Source organism: Eptatretus burgeri, chromosome 1 (assembly GCF_056783735.1).
Source record: "Eptatretus burgeri isolate ZD-2024b chromosome 1, Ebu_testis_v1, whole genome shotgun sequence".
Lineage (NCBI taxonomy): Eukaryota > Metazoa > Chordata > Myxini > Myxiniformes > Myxinidae > Eptatretus > Eptatretus burgeri.
Genome location: NC_140961.1, coordinates 112111961 through 112136795, shown reverse-complemented (window position 1 = coordinate 112136795; position 24835 = coordinate 112111961). Strand labels below are relative to the sequence as shown.

General features: G+C 41.8%; 1 protein-coding gene across 4 annotated transcripts in view; it reads left to right on the top strand.

Moving 5' to 3' along the window:
- Window positions 1–24835, top strand: part of LOC147035194 (transcription factor HIVEP3-like) — a 134072-nt gene that overhangs the window by 91825 nt on the left and 17412 nt on the right. For 2 of the 4 annotated variants that reach the window (XR_015061645.1, XR_015061643.1), the window contains exon 3: window positions 18560–19317. The exons of 1 other annotated variant lie outside the window; for it this stretch is intronic. Coding sequence is in view for 1 of the 3 variants with exons in the window: in XM_085895150.1 (XP_085751276.1) it covers window positions 18560–19210 (651 nt within the window). In the remaining 2 variants the exon portion in view is untranslated. Of the gene's footprint in view, window positions 1–18559; window positions 20840–24835 lie in introns of those variants that run through there. One more of the 4 variants, XM_085895150.1, reaches the window with a different exon arrangement.

The window sequence follows — 24835 nt, the reverse complement described above, 5'->3', positions numbered from 1 at the left end:
ATCTGCACACCAATCTCCTACCACAGTTCATCCATCCCTCTTCACTCCCACAATCTTCATGATCCAGTTGTTCTCGCAAACCTGCAGCCTCCGTTGTTGTCTCTCTGTCAGTGCCACCATCTCCAGACCGTAAAGATAGGCCGGCATTACACACCATATCAGAACCTTCCAATTCAATTTCCTTGATATCTTTCTGTCTGCCATTAATACCTCTCCCCTCCTCCATGCATTCGCACCCACCTGAATCCTACTCCGCACCTCTGCCTTCGACTTACCACCCCCGGTCACTATTCCCCACAGATACTCATACCAATTTCCCTGTCTGATCTCCTTCCCCTCCAGCCTGATATGAATTTATTTTCTCTGCTGCCTGATCCATATCACCCCAGTCTTCTCCATACTCACCTACAGCCCATGCTTCTCAAATGTCTCCTTCCACTCCCCCAGTACTTCTTGCATCTTCCACATTCTCTCCACAACAGCCATATCGTCAATCAATCATGCTTAAATCCACCAATTCTCTGTATGTGTATGTAGATCTGAACCTTAAAGAATTAAAAACGGCTTGGCTGATCTCCACTAAATTTTGTAAACATGCTCGGGGGTAACCAGGGTCAGGTCATGTGTGGAATAAACAAACTCCTGTTCTCCCCTCCTTCTTCCCCAAACCCTCACCCACGAGGTTGAGGAGATCAGTTGCAATTTTTGCCTGTGCATGTGGAATAGTGTAAGTGGTTTAAACACTGACCCCTGCCAAATGGAGGGGGTATTGATGCTGAGGAAACAATTATAGACATGGCATCGTGCAAGCGATTCATTGACACATTTCACTCGTGGAGGAAGCAGGTATTAGTAATCACTGAAATTTACCATACACAGAGAGACAGTGCTGCTGTATTAGTTCCAAGCAATAGATTATGCTGGGTCATTTACCATTCATTTTGGGCAGGCTGGAAGGATAACTAAGGCTTAGAGGTATGCCCACTCTCCTCTGAGCTGTCTCGGCTAGAATTGAATCTCCACCTGAGCTGCAAAGTTTCACAGGGAATGTAATTCATCAATGTGTGCCGTTCCTCCGGATGGAGACTAAATTGGGCTTCCCGTCTGCCATTATTACTTCCATCCATGCATCCTTTGGGACCATACTCTGTGCAAAGTGTTGGTGCTGCCTAAGCAGTCTCCTTGGCTATTGGACACAAACCTGGATGGGTCACCACTCCGCCACAGGATACCAGCTAGCTGGCAGTCATTTTACCGACCGCGGAAGGATGACAGGCAGAGTCAACCCCACCTGGTATTAATTCAACAGCCCAGTGGAATTTGAACTCAGGGTCCTTGGACCCCAAGCCCAACTCCTTAACCATTAAACCAACACCAGGCATATCAGTGCTTGATGGACGTGAAAGATGACATGGTGTCCTTTGGGAAGATGAGATGAGCTATTGCCGACAACATAGTCAGGTTAGAAATTTGTGCTCGAACCTACAGGTGGCATTGCATCAGCGGCACAGCCACATAATGGCAAATTATACTACCTGCAGCCATTAAACTACAAGGGTACTCTTCGACATAATGACGTTGCCAGATATGCCTCCACCCACATTATTATATCATTATACATACTTGTACCAAGTTTGATTTAAATCCCTGAACCCAGATTCAAAATATTAAATAATTATGGCTGCCAGACCATGTGACCTAATAATTATTTGTGAACACCCTGGTATCTCCAAGGGAACATGTGGGTGAATTTTCCCCTTGACCTGTCAAGCCATTCTGCAGAGGATTTTAAGGTTTATTCTTCAAAAATATCATAGCTGCCAAACCATGTGACCTATGATGTCATAGGTGAGAACTTTGTTTTTCATGGATAGGCGATCGTAGCTGTGAAGTTTCGCCTCGATCTGTTCTGCCGTTATGGAGCAGAAAATTTTTGAAGGCTTTTATATTTAACAAAATGGCTGCCAAACTACGTAACCAATGACATTGTCAAATGTTTTCCCCCCCCAAACAATTTAGCCCGAGATGACCCTCAAAATTTTTCATACGGATCTGACAGTGTTCTATGTATGCACTTATGACGTCATAACAAAACCACCTCTGTCATCATCAAAATTACTCATTTCCCATGGGAAGTACTTGTCGTGCCAGGTTTCAATTTGTTCCATGGAACGGTTTCGGCGATACAGAGGTCCAAGGTTTTTCATTTTTTCCAACATGGCTACCACATCCCGTGACCAATGACGTCATAATTATCATTAAAAACATCCTACATGAGTAGTCGCTCCTATTGTGAATATTTTTTGTCAATCAGGTAAGCAGTTGCAGAGAAAACAAAAAATTTGCATGGACATACATACACCCATACAATAAATACGCACAGACGGACGGATAACCCGAAAACATAATGCCTTTAGTAGAACAAGAAGTCAGTTGCAATAGGAATTTTGAATTTCTCAACTTCCAGGGGAAACTTGTACCGTCTGTGTAAGAGACACGAGTGCTGGCAAATGGCTGCTCCAAATTAACACTCTTCCGATGGATGGCTCACATATTGTGATGTCTCACTTTATGTGAAACATCAGGGTGACATTTTCTCATGATATATGTTGGTCTGTAGCATGTCTGTCTGTCTGTCTGTCTGTCTGTCTGTTCGTTACACAATAAAATTCAGAATGATTGTTTAAACTGCGGATAAAAATCGTGTATGTAGGTGACCGGTCAAGAACAGCAATGCATAATTTTGGTGAAGATTCAAATCTGGATCCAGATACGAGAATTTTAAAAGTGATTCTTCACCATTGAGAGATGGGGCTCAAAACGATATTGCATGATATGTCAAAAAAAATAGTGGACAGATTTGGATGAAACTTGGTGGACATGATGGGTGAGTGACAAGGACCAAATTGATTCGATTTTTGGTGAAGAATTTAATCCAGATCCAGATCTGAGAATTTTTCAATTGATTCTTCACCATTGAGAAATGCACAAGAATCTTGGGTGTCGTTTCCCTGGTCTTTGTATATGCTTCGACTGAGACGAGTGATCTCACCGAGAAGGACGCATTATGTGCCACGCTCGAGTCTGTGGTTGATCATTACCCCAGGCGAGATACTCTTCTAGCCTTGGGGGATTTCAATGCATCAAATGGAATTGATAGGGATGGTTATGAGATGTGTGTTGGTCCCCATGGGTCTGGAACTGCGAACTAGAATATCATCAAGTTCCTTGACTTTGCAGGAAGTCGTGGACTTAGGGTGGCTGGTTAATGATTTCATCACCCACAGGCTTGACGATGGACTTGGTATTCCAACACTGGTGGTGTGGCAAAGGAGATTGACCAAGTGCTTGTTGATGGTCACTGGAAGATGATCCAGAACTGCAGGGTCTAGCGGAGTGCTTAGTTCCTCAATATCGACAGCAGGCTTGTTGTTGCAACTCTGAAGTTGCAAGCTCAAATCTGGGAGAATGGTACCATCCCAGCTGAGGTTGGATGTTGGCAAGCTCAAGGATGAGAGGGTAGCTGAGGAGTTTGCGAACAGGCTGAGTGTGGATATGGGGTCTGGGTGCTTTGGGGAATCCTGAAGAGTTATGGAGTGCCTTCAAGAACACCATTCTTGTTGTTCCTGGTGGATGTCTTGGAACTCACTATCAGGCGAAGAAGAATTTTGTCTCTCAAGGGACACTGGATATCATTGACCAGTCACAGGACCAAGCTTAATGGCAGAGCTGAGCTGTTCAGGGAGCTGAGGCATACAAACTCTACATGCGCTCAGGGTGGACAAGGAGGCATATCTGCGAAGAATCGATGAGAGGGTAGAACATCACCTGTGGTCAGGTAATTCTCGTCCTACTTTGAGTGGAATTAGCGCATTGCGTTCCTCCAAGACCATCCCTCAGTGTACTGCAGTTAGAGCGGAGGGTGATGGGCTCTTTACAGGAGTCAGAAGTGAAGGCACGCTGGGCTGGTTACTTTGAGCGTCTGTACCAGGCTGATCCACCAGCTTTTGAGTTGGATGTCAGCAGTGTCAGGTGGATGTCATCCCTATTGTTGACCATGCAATTAACAGTTATTCCCCTTCATTTGTGGAAACACAGGCAGTGGTAAACCAGTTGGAATGGGGTAAAGCTCCTGGGATATGTGGCATCCATGCTAAACTTCTCGAAGCTGGTGGAAATGCTGTACTCATGTCATTGCATGCAGTTCTGTGCTCTGCCTGGAACACAACCATCATCCCAACTGACTGTAAGAGTGACCTTCTTGTCCCTCCCTGGAAATTGAAGGGTGATCACCAGGACCGAAACAACTACCAAGGGATGATGTTGCTCTCAGTGCCGGGAAAAGTCATTGTTCGGATAATTATTGATAGGGTTCGCCACCATCTGCTGGAGCACCAGCGTCCAGAGCAGTCAGGCTTTACACCAAAGAGGTCAACGATTGACCGTGTCCTTACTCTTCGAGTCTTCACCGAATGCAGACGTGAGTTTCGGCAGGGTGCTTGCATCCTGTGTTGATCTCTGTGAAGTGTTCCTTTCAGTGAATCGGGATACACTCTGGAGGATTCTTGGTCTTTGTGGGGTGCCACCAAAACTGATCAATCTGATCTCTTTTTGATGGCCCTCGAGATGCTGAATGAGGAGTCAGTGCCAGAAGGATTATGGGTTTCCTGGGTCAAAACTAAGATCCATGCTTTCAATGACATCTTGGATGCTACTATCTTGTCTGTATCAGTTTGTGGTGAGGATGTTGAGGTCACAGAGAGATTCACTTACCTTGGCAGTGATAGTCATGTCTCTGCTGGCTGTGAGCCAGTGTCAGTAGACGTCTGGGTCTGGCCTGGCTGAGTCATGGATTCACTAGATCATGGGGTGTGGCGCTGCCGGTACCTGTGCGGGAGGAAGAATTCCGAGTCTTCAGGTCATTGGTGCTTACAGTTTTGCTCTATGGATGTGAGACTTGGACCCTGACCAGAGATCTGAGATGGCGACAATTCCTTTGGGACCAGGTCTATTCAGAGAATCCTTGGCTATCGCTGGTCAGACTTGTTGTCCAACTAGCGGTTGCTGAGAGACTCAAAATGAGATTTGTTGCCTGCATAGTCCATGAGCATCAGCTGCAGCTGTCTGGACATGTGGCTCATTTTCTTGATGCTGATCCAGCTCACCAAATTCTCTCAGGCAGGGAGGCTCGTGAGTGGAGGACTGACCATGATTAATGCACTGACCACGTGCCTCGTGGTTGCATCAGGTTGATCAGCAACTCAAGGACATGGGGATGGGCAAGGCATCTGCCTGGGAGATGGCCAGACAGAGGCCCCTGGAGTACTGGCGGAAAATGGACGCAGTGATGCGCTCCTCTGTCGCATGCTCCTACACTTGACCTGACCTGAGAGTTGGGGCCAAAAACGATATATATATATATATATATATATATATATATATATATATATATATATATATATATATATATATATATGTATATATGTATATATATATATGTATATATGTATATATATATATATATGTATATATATATATGTATATATGTATATATATATATATATGTATATATATATATATATATATATATATGTATATATATATATATATATATGTATATATATATATATATGTATATATATATATATATATATATATATATATATATATATACATATATATATATATATATATATATATATATATATATATATATGTATATATATATATATATATATATATATATATATATATATATATATATATATATATATATATATATATATATATATATATATATATATATACATATATATATATATATATATATATATATATGTATATATATATATATATATATATATATATATATATATATATATATATATATATATATATATATATATATGTATATATATATATATATATATATATATATATATATATATATATATATATATATATATATATATATATATATATATATATATATATATATATATATATATATATATATATATATATATATATATATATATATATATATATATATATATATATATATATATATATATATATATATATATATATATATATATATATATATATATATATATATATATATATATATATATATATATATATATATATATATATGTATATATATATATATATATATATATATATATATATATATATATATATATATATATATATATGTATATATATATATATATATATATATATATATATATATATATATATATATATATATATATATATATATATATATATATATATATATATATATATATATATATGCACGATATCTCAAATGTTTATAGATGGAGTCCGACAAAATTTGGACAGGTTGGAAGTGCCATGAGAAAGAATTTATTCAAATTTGATGAAGATCCAAATCTGGATCCAGATCCGAGAATTATTTAATACTTAAGTGATTCTTCACCATTGAGAGACAGGGCAAAAAACGATTATTGCATGAGATATCAAAAAGTTGTGGACAGTTGTGCATTTGTTGGACAGTTGTGCGACAAGGAAGAATTGTTTGAATTTTGGTGAAGATTCGATTCTGGATCTGAGAATTTTTTTTATTCAGTGATTCTTTACTGTTGAGAGTTGGGGCCAAAATATATTGAAAAAAGTTGGAGACGTATTTTGATAAAACGAGATGGAAGAGTTGGTTTGGTGACAAGAACAAGCCGATTTGATTATGGTGAAGGTCAGGATTCAGATCTGACCCATCAGGGGGGTACAAAATGTAAACTGTTCAGCCTGGCAGAGTTATGCGCTCTCCTGAGTGCCGTTCCATTTTGCCAAGTGTCACTCTGAGTGATTTTTCATTTGTATGTTTGGCTGAGTGCGATAACTCATGAACACTTTCAACGATCTTGGTCAAACTTTACCAGAGGATTCTTAAGGACAAAAATGAGGCCATCAATGTTTTTTGATGCTATAGGTCAAATGGTCAACATCGGCCAAAAGTCAACAACTGTCAAATTTCTAAAATCCTCAAATTTCATCCAATTGTCTTGAAATTTGAACAGGATTTGCATATCAGGTCACTGAATTCAACCAATTATCTTTGAGGTATAAAGGTCAAAAGGTCAACAGAAGCCAAATTTCTAAAATAGTCAATTTTCAACCCATTGACTTGTAATTTGAAGAGGATTTGCACATTTGATCATTGAATTTTTTTTTCACGGTCAAATTTGTGTTATGGATTTTTCAAGTGTCGTACAATGCACGACATCTTTACTTGGCGAAATCTTCGATTTTGTCAAGTATGTTGATCTGTTCCGTTTGTTGGTTTGTTTGTTTGTTTGTCCAGTCGTCTACAGCCCAAGCGGCTGGACCAGTCATTCTTAAATTTTTACAACTGATAGGCAATCCACATGAGACGGTCCGCGTCAAAACCCCGTCTTAATCGGACTAAACGTCGCAACGTGACGTCACACAACGTGAAAACACATTTTTGGACATAACTCAGTGACCGGAAGTCGCTACGACTTCCGGTTGACGCCTAATTAAACTTCATTCAAACATCTAAATGATTACTAAATGCGTCTTATTACAAATTACGCATAGTTTTCGCAAACGTATGACGTCAGAGTTTTGCCAATTGACGTCATTTAAAAAAAAATGTACGCTCGTGTGCAGCTGAAACTACTGAAGCAATCGTTCTCAAATTTTAACACGTGATAGCCAATCTTGCTGAAATAGTCTGGGATCAAATAACGTCATAATCGCACTTAACGTCACGACGTTATGTCTAAAAAAGGTGAAAACAAGCTTTTGAACACAACTCAGTAACCGGAAGTCGTAGCGACTTCCTGCTGACGCCAAAACAAACTTCAATGGAATATCTAAATGTTTTAAAATGCATGTTAGTACAAATTATGCACAGTTTTCGCAAGCGTATGACGTCAAAATTTTTAGCTATTGGCGTGATTTAAAAAAAAAATTCTATTCGTTCTTCAGGTCACAATTCTTAACCGATTTGGATGAAATTTTAACAGCTGATAGAAATCCACAGTGCAAAAAGATATGTGACTTTTGGTGATGTTCAAGATCAGGATCTGGATTCTGCATCACTTTATATTATCGCCCATTATAAACCAATGGGTAATTTTGTGAATTACACATGGCTATTTCTCAAAGAGTTTTGCACTTATATTGAAACTTATGTCTATTTATGCATGTAATATTAACATGTGTACAAAGTTTAATCGAAATTGACCCAAGGTCTGTCAGGGTCACCCAAAACATGACAAACACACATATAAAATATATATTTTTGTTTTACAACATATTTCAAACCTGATAACGGGATCGTAAAGCTGGTTGAAAAGCAATGTTCCTAGGTATTTAATATTTTCTACGATCAGAATGAAGGCAACAAGCACCGATGATAAGTTGTTGAATGTCACATGGTGGCTTTAAATGAGTTGTGAAAATTTTCAATCTGCTGCCGTTACCATGACAACGTGCACCTGATAATTGTTATTTGTGACGTCGCATCATTTTATTAATGTATGAACAAACAAAAAACACACATTCCATGACATTACAGCTTGGACTAGTACCACACGGAAAAGTCAACTAATTCGCCAAGTGTCGTGCGAAGCAAGATTTTTCATTCTTATTTGTCTGTTTGTCTCATTTTCCTGCAGGTCACAATTCCAATTCGATCGAAATTAAACTTTACAAAGTTGTAGAGGTAGTCACAACTGAGAAGCCTATTGATTTTGACGTCGAATTTATAAAATCGTCACTTTTCATCCGATTGACTCCGAAAGTTAAATAGGATTTGCATATTGGGTCACTGAATTTGGAAACCAACTAATTTTGTCAATATGTCAAAGGTCAACTCAAGGTCTGGATTTCGAAAATCATTTTCCATCCGATTGACTTAATTGTAATTGCGCATTGTATCATTTAAATGATTATTCGATAATTTTTGAGATGTGGAGTTCAAAGGTTAACTCAAGGTCAACTTTTTGAAATCAATTTTCATCTGATTGACCTGAGCTTTGATTAAGATCGTTACTTTTAATCTTAATGAAATGGACAATTTGATGCATCCATTGCAACCTTTTTTTGGGGGAGGGGGGGGTGGGGAGGTGAATTTTTCAAGTATAGTGTTTGCGCGACATATTTCTTGCTTGTCTGTTTGTATGTCAATCGCCTACAGGTCACATTTTTAAACTTATCTTCATGAAACTTCACAAAATGGTAAAGTTGATTATATGCCAAAAGCCTATTCATTTTGAGGTCAAGAGCTCAACATAGGCCAAGAGTCAAAAACCATAGATGTCAAATTTTTTAATCATCAATTTTCATCCGATTGAGGTGAAATTTGAAGAGGATTCACATATCAGCTGACTGAATTCAACCACCAATTAATTATTTATGGTCAATATTATTTTATGGATTTTGCAAGAATCGTGCTCTGCACGACGTTTTCTTGTTTTTTTTTTGTCTGCGAGTTGGATATCTCATAAAGTTATGGACGGTTTCGGACGAAACTTGGTGGGCAGGTTAGGTGAGGTGTGTAACGAGGACAAATTGATTCGACTTTGGTGAAGATCTGGATCCGGATACTAGAATTTTGAATAAAATAAAGTGATATAGAGTGATATAGAATAAAAAAATGATATAGAGCACAGTATCCCAAAAAGTATGGACAGATTTGAACGAAACTTGGTGGACAGCTTTGGTGTATGACAAGGCCAAATTGTTTCAATTTTATTGAAAGTCTGGATCTGGATTCGAGAATTTTTTTTTAATGATTCTTCACCATTGAGAGATTAGGCAAGAAACTATATATGGCATGATATCTCAAAAAGTTATGGATGGATTGAGATGCAGCGTGGTGGACAGGTTTGGGTGGGTGACAAGGATGAACTGATCCGAATCCAGATACGAGAATTGAATTATTTTTTGTTAAGTGATTCTTCACAATTGGGAGATGGGGACAAAAACAATATATATCACAATATTTCAAAAAGATGTGGATGGATTATGATAAAACTTAGTGGATGAATGGGTAGGCGACAATATCAAGCAGATTATATTTTGTGTCAGGTCCAGATGCAGATCCGGTCTATCAGTTGGCTATAAAAATGTGAACTGTTCAACCTGTGGCGGAGGTACGCACTTTACCGAGTGCCATTCTAGTTTGCTTTACATTCACAGCTCAAAAACAATGCCCCAAAGATGTGAAAAGCTATCAAAACTTTTCCAGTCTTGTGCAAATTATTCAGTCAGGAAGCAATACGTCCAGATCTAAAAAAAAAAAAAAATTGACTTGTAGGTGGATATTACTCGATATCTGAAACAACTGCCAGGGATTTATGGCTTTATCATGCAAATGGGAAAGTGAGTCAAACGACATTCATTGAACCGCTTTTAAAACTCGCATTTCATTCATCAAAGACTGTGCAATGAATGAAACAGTCGCAGTGCCGTAATAGGACAATTGTGATTGAATAAAGATGTAGAGAGTGCAAAGACTTGGAGACACGATTTAGCATGAGTGGAGGTTATTGAAAAGCTAAACGGAAATTACAAGTTTATAAAACGAGTTTGACAGAATGTGGATAAAATCAGAGTTTATGAAACCAGGGTTTTCTAATCCATTTGATCTTGAATGCCATTTTGGAGCGGAAGAGCGACACAGACCTGCAATACACCACAAGACCCAAAACATTCTCATCATAGATCATATTGTCCAAAAACTGTTCTTTGATTTTTTTGGAACAAACTCATGATGTTGGGACTGAAAATGCTCTTAACGGCACACTTATTGGGGAAAATACACGCGTTTCAACCTTTAATGTGTAAAGCAATGTGTATTCCGGGCTATCCTTTGTGCAGTTAAAGGGCTGCATGAACATCATGAAGACTATGGATTTTTTTTTAATCTTGGGTAATTATGAAAACGGTTACCTGGGTCTTGTCATTCAACGCAAGTATCTCTGTCCTTCTGTGAGGCATTTAACAGCTGAACTCACATGAATAGTCCCTGCTGAAAGTCATTCCATGACTGAAACTTTGCACATTCCAAGCCTTTGTCCTCAATGTCAAACAGCATATAAAGCTTATGCAGGAGCTTATGTGTCAATTATATGTTGGACAAGGATACAAGGAGAGATCAATACTCCTTTCCTTTGAATGATGAAGACATCAATATACAATGGAGAGGATTAAAAGGGGAAGTTAGAATAGATCAGTTGGTAGCTTGCTTGCAATTGAGCTGTCTACCCTGAGTTCAATGACTGACATAGTTGGACTTAACATAAAACTGCCATTCTGTTGCTTCACCAGCAGTGGACATATTGTTTTGGAGCATATTGTTGTGGACCCATGGTTGTGGGGGAACTACGAGGGTGGGGGGTATCCCTGGTTCTCCCCGGACTCACCAGGAATTGCAGGCCAAAAACTACGTGTCGCTAAACGAACACAAACGCCAATGGCTTGATGACGTGACTTAGGGTCCTCCATTGGGCCACATCAGACCCGAGCTGGCCCCATGCCAGCAAGTAGAAGGTTCCCCCACAGCTCCGCCCGTTCTGCCGCCCGGCTGCATATTCAGTCATTTTTTTGAGCACATCATCCTTTGGATCTCATGTTGATAAATTAGTGTGGTGTTTATGTCACGCAGGCATGATGGGCTGAATGACCTCCACCTGTGCCTGATTTCCTTGAATTTGGTCCTTCCGGTTGTCGTCATGAACAGAGCTCCGCACTTAACATGGGGAGGAATCCCTTCTACCCTCATGCTCCTGGGATGAACCACAAAGCCAGGAAATGGGGCAATCATTCCAGAGAGGGTGTGTCGTGTCTTGGTTCGTTTGCCAGATATTTTGGGTGACGGGGAATAAAGGAGGATTATGGAAACGAAATACAGTACAGGGAAGACAGCAACAAATTACATTACAGGGTACATGTCCATACAGACGAACAGACAAAGAAAGACGTTGTGGGGCTTTAAAAGATAAAGGGGGATGGGAGAATTTAGCACATGTTCCAGAATGCTGGTGTATGCAGCACACATTGAACACCAGGGGAGTAAAACACACACGCCCTGTGATGACGGCTCACGTCATCACGCGCTGATGTCTCCATTCTCATAGCGGGTTGACAGAGGGTGCTAACCACCCAACCCAATGCATTTAATTACATAATAACCCCTATGGGGAAGGCGCTATTCTTAACGTTCATTACAGACATAACTATTCTAAAAGTCTACGTGCTGTGTATGTTTCATTTTCAGCATGCGGTTTATAAAACCACAATAATATCTTCCATAAATTGAAAACATAGCACCTTCTGTTTCATCAATATTTTATCTATGGACATTATTACGTATTTGAGCACATCATCCTTTGAATGGGGACAGTCACCTTACTCATCTATGTTTATAATATGTGGATATTAAAGATCTCATAGCATGTTTTGAATATCAGTGAAGGTCAGGTGTGGGGGGGGGGGATGGATGGGAAAGAGGGAGAAAGAGGTAGGAGGGGGAGAGGGGGGATGGGGGTCAGAGAGAGAGAGATATAAGGGTGGGAGAGAGAGGGGTGAGGGTGGGAGAGAGAGGGATGAGGGTGGGAGAGAGACGGATGAGAGTGGAAGAGAGAGAGAGGGATAACGGTGGGAGAGAGAGAGAGAGGGATAACGGTGGGAGAGAGAGAGAGGGGGATAACGGTGGGAGAGAGAGAGAGGGATAATGGTGGGAGAGAGAGAAAGAGAGAGAGAGAGAAAGAGAAAGAGAAAGAGAAAGAGAAAGAGAAAGAGAAAGAGAAAGAGAAAGAGAAAGAGAAAGAGAAAGAGAAAGAGAAAGAGAAAGAGAAAGAGAAAGAGAGAAAGAGAAAGAGAGAAAGAGAAAGAGAGAAAGAGAAAGAGAAAGAGAGAAAGAGAAAGAGAGAAAGAGAAAGAGAGAAAGAGAAAGAGAGAAAGAGAAAGACAGAAAGAGAAAGAGAAAGAGAGAAAGAAAGAGAAAGAGAGAAAGAAAGAGAAAGAAAGAGAAAGAGAAAGAGAAAGAGAAAGAGAAAGAGAAAGAGAAAGAGAAAGAGAAAGAGAAAGAGAGAGAGAGAGAGAGAGAGAGAGAGAGAGAGAGAGAGAGAGAGAGAGAGAGAGAGAGAGAGAGAGAGAGAGAGAGAGAGAGAGAGAGAGAGAGAGAGAGAGAGAGAGAGAGATAACGGTGGGAGAGAGAGAGAGGGATAACGGTGGGAGAGAGGGATAAGGGTAGAAGAGGGAGGGATAAGGGTGCGTGAGAGAGAGGGAGGGATAAGGGTGCGTGAGAGAGAGGGAGGGATAAGGGTGCGTGAGAGAGAGGGAGGGATAAGGGTGCGTGAGAGAGAGGGAGGGATAAGGGTGCGTGAGAGAGGGAACAGGGAGGGTGAGAGAGGGAGAAGGGAGGCTGAGAGAGGGAGAAGGGAGAGAGGAGCCATGGAAAATTGCCATGGAAACTTGTCGAGATTGAAGCTTGAAAAGTGCTTGCCAAGTGGCTTAAGCACTCAGGGAAGCACTCTGATGAAACAGCTGAAGAAACTAAAAAAAAAAAATCGAAACATTTTACTTTTTATTTGGAACCATCAATGTCGAAGTTACAGGTCATATGACGAAAGCAGATTGTACAAAATAAAATTGCACATTTTCAGTGGGTGAACCACCACCCAAGGCACCACACAACAACGTTGGGCCAAATTCAGGTGAGTGAGGGATGAACTTTGTCCCAATTGAGCGATATATTCAGTGACAGTGCAAATATTTTTGCTTTGTATGGCCATGGCTTGCAAAAGAACAACCAAGTGGCTTAAGCACTCAAGCAAGAACTCCAACAAAATGGTTGATTAGGAACGCCAGGCTTCGCAAGTGATCAACGATCAATCAGTCACATGAAACACCTCCCGGAGACACATGGAATGTCAAGCAATGTCTGAATGAAACAAGTGAACACTTTGTAGCAGTCGGAACTGTTGCCGAAGTCAATTAATAAGTTTCAATTTTGAAATTTGGCCCAGGTGAGGAGATTCTAGAGGTTATGGCATGTGGGGAAATGAAATAAAGACATGAACACTGACATATCTGGACGGTTACAAGCATTGCTATGTATCCAGCGATTCATAGGTATGACGAACAGGCATTTGATGATACGAGTGAGGAAAGTGGAAAAAATAAAAATAAAAAACTATCGTTAAGAAACCATTATGGCCTTTGTTGAGCAGTCGAGGCATTGTTGAGCAGGGCAAAAATGGCTAATTAAAACCCCTGTGAGGTAGAGCACACTGACCAAGGATGACAGCTTGATGAAGGATAATTAAATAAGGCCGTGAATCATCTTCAAAAGGGGTGTTCAAATTAACCCAATTTTCATTCATGCAAAGATTGATGCCCCGAGGTTTCATGTTTTTGGAGTTATGGAAGAGACACACACACACTGACTGACACACTGACATTTATTATAGACTAGCAAATACCACCCGTCGCTTTGCTGATGGGTATACTAAAGGCAGGGGGGGGGGAAACGAGGGGGCAGAGAAAGGGGTGGGGGAGTGAAAGAGAGGGAGGAGAGTGAGGAGGTGGAGGAGGGAGAGAGAGGAGGGAGGGATGCAAGGAAGCATGTGGGAGCAAGGAAAGAGGAAGAGAAGAGGGGTGTGGGAATGGAAGGCAGCATGAGGTGAAATGAAGGGAAGGCAGACGTGCGGTGAAGCATTAATTATGATTCATACCGTTTCATCAAAATAATTCTGCAAAGAATAACAGTGAAGATGGAAACAAAATAATGCCTAAAAATCCATTTTCTACCTGTCATAGTATAAATACCGCCCGGAAACAAACACTGCCCAGACACGTCTGGAGACAAACTCCTGTCTGGTGATAAACAACGCCCAGACTCAGGGAGATGTGTCGGAGGGTGCTGCACTTTATTAAGAGGGGGTAGAGCAAGGATGGGAGAAGGATAGAGAGGGGGGTGCAGGGAGGGGAGTTTTCAGAAAGAAAATGTTATGCTTTATGAACACACGCATACACACGAGTGCTTGACCAATATAGGCAATTTTCCGTGAATCGGCAGATTGGAGTCAGTGTGACTGCTGACTACAGTACTCGTGTAGTAGATAGCAGAAAAATCGTGCAAATTATGATACAAGCATCAAATTTGGCATTTCTGTTCTGCAGGGCTTTCTGATCAAATCTGTCTGATTGGCCATTTGAAAATCCAAATTATGAAAAATTTGAAAAAAAAAAAAAATTCAAAAAAAATTGAAGTCACAGCTGGCTGAAATTCTTGAAGCACAAGTGAACAACCCAGAAAGAGAACCAAGGGGAGATGCAGTCATCATTGATGGCTCAGCACCTACCAAAATTTGCCAACGTCACTCATCGAAGCTTTCTTCGAGATGACAGCAACAACACTGAGCTGTTTCACTTCCTTGCGGAAAAGATGTGTGAAGCACAGATGACAAGCACAGTCATTGTCACAAAAGGAGAAGATTCCATTAGCAACACAAGGAAGTCACTGGATGCTGTGTCTCCATGTTGTCATGAAGAAGCTGATACTCGAATATTTGTACACACCAGGGATGTAACGACGGATGGTAGCAAGTCCATTGTCATGAAGGCTAATGACACGGACGTACTAGTCATAGCAATATCTGTACTGCCATCCTTACAGGAATTAGGTCTTGAGAACATGTGGATTGCCTTTGACCAAGGAGCGATGGATTCCAGTCCATGAGGAAGTTTCTGCAATTGGTGAGGTCTTTGAGAAAGCTTGAGGGATGCCATACTTCCATGCGTTCACTGGATGTGACGTCATGTCTGCCTTCTGCGGCAAAGGGAAGAAAACTGCATGGCAGACTTGGAACGTCTTTGATGATGTTTCTGAAACATTCACCAATGTCAGCCAGCATCCAACATTGATTCGTGATCTTGACTTTTTTTAAGTTTATTTTTTTTTTTTTTTAATATTTGGATTTTCAAATGGCCAATCAGGCAGATTTGATTAGAACCCCCTGGAGAGAAAATGTGCCAAATTTGATGCTTGTATCATCATTTGCATGATTGCTCTCAAAAATTGCTGTTATCTGCCCCACTGTACGTGCGGTATACAACCAAAAAAGCTGGAGTAGCTTTCACCGTTTTTGGGGGGGAATTTCAATAAACAAATTTAAAAAATAACATTGCATTTATATAAACTTTTAAAGGAGATGTGCATTTTGTGGACGTATCTCCTCCGAAACTGCCGGACGGATTGTCGTCACTTTCGGCATGTGGGTGCTCTGTGGTCTAATGTAAAGCATAGGCTATGTGAGATCGTGCCAGACGGACGGATTTGGGAATTTTTGGCGATTTTCTAATTTTTACATTCGTTTGCATAGCGATGTGTGACGTCACCGCTGAGGCCTACTGACGTCATGACATCATCCGTCATTCGCTGACGTCATTACGTCTGTCGTCGACAGACTGTCACCGCTGTGAGGTGTAATGCCACTCCGAGAAAACAGCGTTTGCAATGTAAAACCCTCTTCTGCACATGCTGACGACCTCAGAAGGTGCATTTGACACAAAAAAATGTAACAAGAAACATAGTATATAAAGAAATTCTATAAATCACATTATGAACACTGGATATATTGACGTTCTCATGAACACTCACTTTAGAAACTTTGTGCAGAGCATGGGTTTGGCTAATAAGCATAAATATTTATAAACAGCTGCATGTGATGGGTGGAAAAAAATTTGGATTTCGAAAATAGTAATTTACAAAACATGTTAATTTGGCAAATTAACGATGATTTTAACAACTTAACTGCGACATTTCCATAATTACAGCCAAAATGACTTGCAACATTCTTGATGTTGCAAGTCATAAGTGGGCTTTTACTGTCCAGAAGTCACATTTTTCATTTTTGCATTTATTATGTTCTTCAAATTAGTTATTTTCTTTGGCTGGCAGGATAGGTACTTGCCGATAGGTACTCGTACGTCCAGTCTCCACTGAGCTGTCTGGCATGGGTCTGAATCTCGACCCAGCTACAAACCCTGGCATTTTGCATGCAAGACGAGGAATCAATGTGTGCACTGTCCCTCATTTAGATATTAGGCCAGGTAACCCGTCTACGAGCATTTATTGCTGGTGGACATTAAATAACACATGGTGTCTTTCAGGAAGAATAGTTGAGATATTGCTGGCACCCTGGACAAATTCAAAATTCCTGCAGCTTCATTCAAATGTCAGACCTGGCCAGGCAGTACCTGAAAGACTTTGTCTAATAACATTCACTGACCTACCCCACAAAAGGTGAAAATAAGTGGGCCGGTTGAAGAAATAGTAGCAGTGGATGTGGTGGATGTTTAAAAGTGTGAATAGCTCATGAATATAAATGAGGAAGTTATACACATGATGATATTTATGCAAATAAGATATACACTTAAAACATCAGTAATTTATTTGATGGCTTTCCAGCCTCCTTCCCATCAGTGCAGAATTTTTATTTTGCCAAAACAAGGGGAATAAAAAACTCATGATACTGCCCTTTCATTCTGGGAATTGGCAAATCAAACTAAAATACTTAATTTGGTGTCTGTCTGTCTGTCTGTCTGCAATTCATTGAGTTGTTACTTTTCTAATCTCAACCAAACCTGACAGGATAACTAAGGTTTCACGATGGAGGTTGTATCGACTTTATCCCCCCTTCTCCAGGGGGTTTTTCCAAGTTTAGGCAAATCAAATCCGTGTTGAGGTGTACATTTGTGTTAAGATAGATAATCATGGAATTTTCCAAGGCTGGTTCTCATCACAAAAGTAAAAACACTAATGATAATCACATAATATTAATGTTATTACAAAACAAAATTAATACTAAAACCCCCTCCCCAAGTGGTTTTTTTCCTCCTTGGATAATTGCCGTGTTAACATGCATAAATAGCCTATCTTGGCGTTTTGTGGGGCACCCCTGCTGGAAGAAAAATAATTATAAACCACAAACACATACGATTTCCTTTTTAACAGTCGCAACTGCTGTTTTACACAAAACCGAAAGGAAGCAAACTCGATGTCCATGTACCCCACAGGCTAACGGCCCCAAGCCTAGATATACTGTAATCTATATACCCCAAAGAGAATAATAACATAACCCTTCCTGCCACTCCCGTAGGCAGTGGCTGTACTAGTACCGAAAATGCTCTATTTACTCCTTAAGTGGATTATATTTTAAGGTTAATTTTTCCCAATATTGTTTTTAAAGTCAGTTCTTAGGAGACTGGAAACACTTTGATTAATATAATGACTGAGTTCCTATCCCAATTTCCTCCTTACACCCTCATAAACAATGTCAGCATAATATTGACTAGTATAGAAAAATTCTTTTTTTTTAACTGGAAATCATTAGATTTTCATATGTACTCCATTATTACAGCCCATCGCTCTCCCCCCGAACCTTTTATTTTTTCATTTTGTTATACTTATTTTTTTTCTGGCCAACATTGACACAACACATAAGATGACATGTACATTTTCATGTTCTTCCAGGTGGAAACGCAACATTCCTTCACTCCCTCAGTTGACATATCTTCTTCGGTTTCATGCCAGGGAGGTGCAAGACACCTCATGCCAGGGAGGTGCATGCACCATCCACCCGAGTTGCCAGCAAAGCAACGAACCACTGACCACCAAAAGGTTACTTTGCATGTCCCTTCATTATCCAAGAGAAGATCAGCAAGTGCAAGCCCTGAACTTGTTCATCGCACTGGCCTACATCAAAAAACCGGGGCAGAAGTCGAGTCAAAAGCAGAAGCACAGTACCAGTTGGCTGGCATACAGGTCAGCAGTTGTACTGAAAGTAAAGAACATCCAAGCTCCAAAGTGAGTCCCACAATGTCCCTTTCATTGACTGATTCAAAAGAGACAACTGGTCCGACTCAAAAAGCCAGTGCTGATTCCACTCCAACTCTGCATCATCCACCAGTATCTGAACCATCAGCAAGCTCCAAAGAAAAAACGGAAAGTCTGCTTGGAAAAGGACAATATTTTGAATCAAGCAGCTCAGGATTCATGCCAAGCAAAGCCAAATCAGAGGCTGGACAGGAAAAACAAATGTTACAGGTCGAAGTGCATGTGGAAAGTCAGGTGGAGCAGCAATGTGAGGCTACAGTTGAGGTTACCTGCAAGGAGCAAGAATGAAGAGCAGCTACACTCCAACTTTCAGAGAGACCAGAGGTGGAATCTGCACCTTCGAGTGAAGCTCAGGCGCATACTGGTGTTCAGGAGCAACGCATAACGATTTCAAGGTGTGGTTCAAAGAACATGAATGCTGATAAATTTAAAATGCAGTTTACCAAGTGAAAAGCTCAGCAAAATGGATTGTGATGGTTATCGATAGATATGTGATGGGAAATTATTTGTGATAGTAAACTGTGCAGTTGCAGCTTTATGAATTAAACTTTTCTTTTTATTTTCTCTTTTTATTTTACTGAGTCGAAAGCTCATGGAAGAGCTGCGCATCCAAACACCAGAAAACGCAGGACTTGACCTCGGACAAAGTCAGTGTGACCTTGAGAGAAGTGGCATGACTTCCCGGGGGCACTCTTGGGACCAATGATGCCATTTTATGATGTTGCTCATCACTCTGCAATCAGTGGGGGCAATTAAAGAGAAATCCTCAGACTCCACCCCCCCCCAGCTGCCACCCAAATAGGATGCCAACCCACAAGTTTTATCTTTTTCCCTTCTTCTTTTTTTATACATTAAAGGCTCCAGCCACAGACTATCATCCTCATCAAAGCCAGGCCTTAAATAAAACCAAAAAAAAAAAAGAACTGAAGAGATAGAGAAGTGAAGAAAAGGAAAAATAATGCAAGTTTTTGAGGAACTGGAAAACCTACCTTAAGGAAAGGGGTGGTTTATAACTGTTAGGAAGGACATGAGAAGGTATAAATAATTCCAGAGCTTAGCAGTGAATGGAAAGAAACAAACATCATTACGGGCCACCTCTGAGTTGCCAACGGCCACACAAGAATAATGTGACGTAGTGACCTGCTTGAGTATTTTGTGGTCAAGCTAATGGAAGAAGTACACAAGTAGACAGTTCTCAGGAGCAAAGACCAAAATAACATCGATAGCAAAAGGAGGAGGGGGGGAAAGAGCCAACTTTACGGCGTAATTCAAGCGAGTTGAGTTTTGAGGTCAGATTCGGAGAGTTGATAAGTCGGATTGCTTTAGAACCGGATTGCTTAGAATGCAGAGCTAGAACCTCCCCAGATGTGAGGTCAGTTCTCGATACAAGGACAAATTAATCCTTTACATAATCCGAGCAACTGTTCAGACAAGAAAAATATTTCAGGTCCGATGTGACTTTTTCCAGCTTTGATATGTGTTGAATCAGGAATTTGAAGAAGAGATAGTCTAAGAAGAGAAAGATTTCGGCCACCATTCTTGTAAAAACTTCAGCAAATAGTTCTGCAAAGACAGAGGTATTGCCTGGAGAGAGACAGTAATCTTCCCAAGGAAAGGGAAAATAGAATTTACATAAGCCAGTCCAATTCAACACTATTAAAGTGCTAATGTTGGTGTTTAGAGAGAGAGGGGATTCAGAGTAGGAGTGGTAAGTCAAGAGATGTTTACCAGAGTGTGGTCAGAGTAACCATTCAGGGGTGAAATTCTGTAGCTAGAACACAACGGATTGGAGGTGAAAAACAAGTCCAAAGTACTGGGTATAAATACGTAACAAAGTATGTGGTCGAACCATTGGACTCCTTCACTCAGGAGGCTCCCTCACGAAGAGAATCTAGTGATTAGGATCAGCATCACGAAAGCGAGTGTGATGATCTGGAATACAGGTAGGTCATGTCAGGTCAGGTCAGTATGGGAGCATGCGCCAGAGCAGTTGTCACTGCGTCCACTTTCAGGTGGTACTCCAGGGGTCTCCGTCTGGCCATCCCCCAGGCATATGCCTGGCCCATCCCCATCATCTTGTGATACTGGTCAACCTGATCCAACTAAGAGGCATGTGGTCAGCCCATTGGACTCCCTCGCTGAGAGATTCTGATGAGCAGGATCAGCATCAGGAAAACGAGCCACTTGTCCATACATTTGCAGTTGACACTCACGGACTATGCAGGTAATAAATCTCATTTGAGTCTCTCAGAAACCGCTCGTTGGACACAAAGTCCGACCAGCGATATCCAAGGATTCTCCGAAGAGACCTGGTACCAATGGAAATAAGTCTCCGTCTCAGATCCCTGGTCAGAGTCCAAGTCTCACATCCGTAGAGCAAGAATGGAAGTACCAATGACCAGAAGACTCAGACTTTCGTCGTCCTGCACAGGTACCGACAATGCCACATCCCATGATCCAATGAATCCATGATTTCTCAGGCTCGACCCAGATGTATATTGACCTCTGGCTCACAGCCAGCAGAGACATGTATATCACTGCCAAGGTAACTGAATCTCTCGTGACCTCTACATCCTCAACACAAACAGCTAAAGACAAGATTGCAGCATCCAAGATGTCATTGAAAGCCTTGATCTTAGTTTTGACCCAGGAAACTCATAATCCCAGCAGCTCTGCCTCCGCATTCAGCACCTCGAGGGCCCCCAAAAGGATATCCAGAGTCCACACAAAGATGACTGCATCATCTGCGAAATCAATGTCAGAGATCTTGACATTCCAAAAGGATGCGCAACAACATGATCTCTCCAACATCCTCCCCGAATCCAGTGCATACAAGTGCTGAAAATTGTTGGGGCATGAGACACTCCTGACAAACTCCAGTCACAACTGGAAATAACTTGGAGATGGCATCAGCATATCTCACAGCACTCAGTACCAGAGTATTTTTCCCATGATGAGGCTGAGTCTTTGGGCATCTCACTCTCACTGCAGGCAGGTCGGTGGTCTTTCTGTCTTCTTCCATCTACTCTCTGGTCTCGTCACGCCCCCCCTCCCCCCCACTGCTTTGTCTGCGATATGTCCCCACCAAATTTCCGTCGGGCACTCAAGGTCCGCCATAACCCCCTTCTGGTAAAAATACCAAAATCACGAATCACTGCTCATCTTCACTCTTTCATTCCTCTTTTTTCCCCACCTTTGGAATAAACTCCCACACTCTCTTCAATCCCTTTCTTCCCTCCAGGCCTTCAACACAGCTGTTCACCACCTTCCCATCTTCCCCCATCCAAAACCTCGATCTTTTCTACCCCCGTTAATCCAACTCAAACCCACCTCGTCCAAATTCTCGGCTTTCCTTCCTGAAACTCCCTGTAAAGTCCATCTTTTATAACACATGTTCCCCGCCCCCTCCCTCTCCCTTCCAGAGATCTCCTCATGTCTCCGTTCCCCACTGTTTTGTTCTCCCCTCTCCCACCCCTCTTGTCTCATGCCTCTGCTTGCTGTGCATTGTGTGTCAGCTCTTATACGAGCCTCAACAATGTATACAAAAAAAAGTTGAGACATCAGATTGATCAGTTTTGGTGGCACCCCACGAAGACCAAGAATCATCCAGAGGGCATCCTGACTCACCGAATCGAATGCTTTGCAGAGATCAACATAGGCTGCAAGCAGCCCCTGCCAAAATTCTCGTCTGCGTTCGGTGAGGACCCAAAGAGTGAGGATATGGTCAATCGTTGACTTCTTTGGTGTCAAGCCTGACTGCTGTAGGTGCTGGTGCTCAAGCAGATGGTGGCTAATCCAGTAAAAAATTAACTGAGCAAAGGCCTTACCTGGCACTGAGAGCAGCATCAATGCTCGGTAGTTGTTGCGGTCCTGGCGATCACCATTCCCTTTCCAGAGAGGGACAACAAGGCCCCTCTTCCACTCAGTTGGGATGATGCCTGTGTTCCAGGCAGATCACAGAACTGCATGCAATGACATGAGTACAGCATTTCCACTAGCCTCGAGAAGTTTAGCATGGATGCCACAGATCGCAGGAGCTTTACCCCATTTCAACCAGTTCATGGTAGCCTGTCTTTCCACAAAATAAGGTGGATCACAGTTGATTGGAGGGTGAGCAATTGGGATAGTAACACCTCTGACATCCAACTCCACAACTGGTTGATCAGTCTGGTACAGCCAAACAAAGTAACCGGCCAAGCAGGAATTCACTTCGGACTCCTCTGTCAAGAGCCCACCACCCTCCGCTGTGACTTCAGTACACCGAGGGATGGGCTTTGAGAACACACAATGCGTGAATTCCCCTGTAAGCAGGAGGAGAATCACTTGACCACAATCGTTGTCCTACCCTCTCAGAGATTCCTCACACATAGGCTTCCTTGTCCACCCTCAGCACACATACAGTTTTATGCCTCAACTCCCTCAACAGCTCAGTTTTGCCATTTAGCCTGGCCCTGCGACTGGTCAATGGTATCCAGTGTAACCCGACAGTCAAAACTCTTCTTCGCCCTCTGGTGAGTTACAAGACATCCACCGGCAACATCAAGGATGGTGGCCTTGAAGGCACTCCACAACTCTTCAGGAGTTCCCAAAGCACCCAGAGCCCCAAAATCTCCACATAGCCTGTTCGCAGACTCCTCAGCTACCCTCTCATCCTTGAGCTTGCCACCATCCCAGCCTTGGCTGGGATGGTACCATTCTCCCGTATTTAAACTGCAGCTTCAGAGTTGCTACAACAAGCATGTGGTCGGTATTGAGGAACTGAGCACTCCGGTAGATCCTGCAGTTCTGGAGCATCCTCCAGCAATCATCAATGAGCATGTGGTTATTCTCCTTTGCTGCACCACCAGCATTGGAATACCAAGTCCAGCAATGAGCCTGTGGGTGCTGAAACCTTGAACCAGCCACCCTAAGTCCATGACTTCTTGCAAAGTCAAGGAACTTATTGCGATTCTGGTTCATAGTTACAGACCCATGGGGAACAACACATGTCTCATAACCATCCCCATCAGTTCCAGACCGATGCAATGAAATTCCCCAAAATGAGAAGAGTATCTCACCTGGGGCACTGATCAACCACAGACTCAAGCGTGGCATACAACGCATCCTTCACGGTGAAATCACTTTCCTCATTTGGAGCATATACAGAGACCAGGGAAACGACACCCAAGGAGTGACGAATCCTTAGTCTCATAATACACTCGTTAACTGGTGTTATCTCAATTATAATTGGAGTCAGTTTATTGGACACAGCTACAACAACTCCTTGGGCATGCCAACCATTAGAGCAACAAGACCAATAGTAGGTGTAACCACCCGCCATGATCTCACCACTATCCATTCTCCGAACCTCAGAGTTCTGCAATACCGATGTTCAAACTCTTGAGCTCAGATGACAACAGAGAGACAAGTGATCATTCTCTTAGGGATAGGACATTCCAGGCACCCACCCAAAGGAACTGCCTCAGTTTAACCAAAGGAGACTGCCGTCTGATGGACGACACCTCAGCACCACCCTGACGCACACTGCTGCAATCCAACCCAGAAAAGTTACCCCGTGTTTTTCCTCCTATCAAAGAGTGGGGGTCCCGAAGGCTTTCACCAAATCCCGTCATCCGGTGAGTTTCCCTGCGCAGGGCAGCTGCACAGGAGGTACACCCACGTAGTGGGTTTTCAGTTTTCTTTGCGTTTTTCTTGTGTTTTGCGGAATTAAGGTTTTTATGGTGGCCATAGCACAAATCCTGCCACCAACCTCCTAAAAAAAAAAAATAGCAACCCAACTGCAGGACGACGTCCTCAGACAGTTGTGCACTCGAAATGAGAGCCGTTAGCTCACAAGAAGCTCCTCTGCCCTTTGGGTAGGGTGGGTGGGGGAGGGTGAGCTTCAACCACCCCCTCCCACCCATCATCTGACAT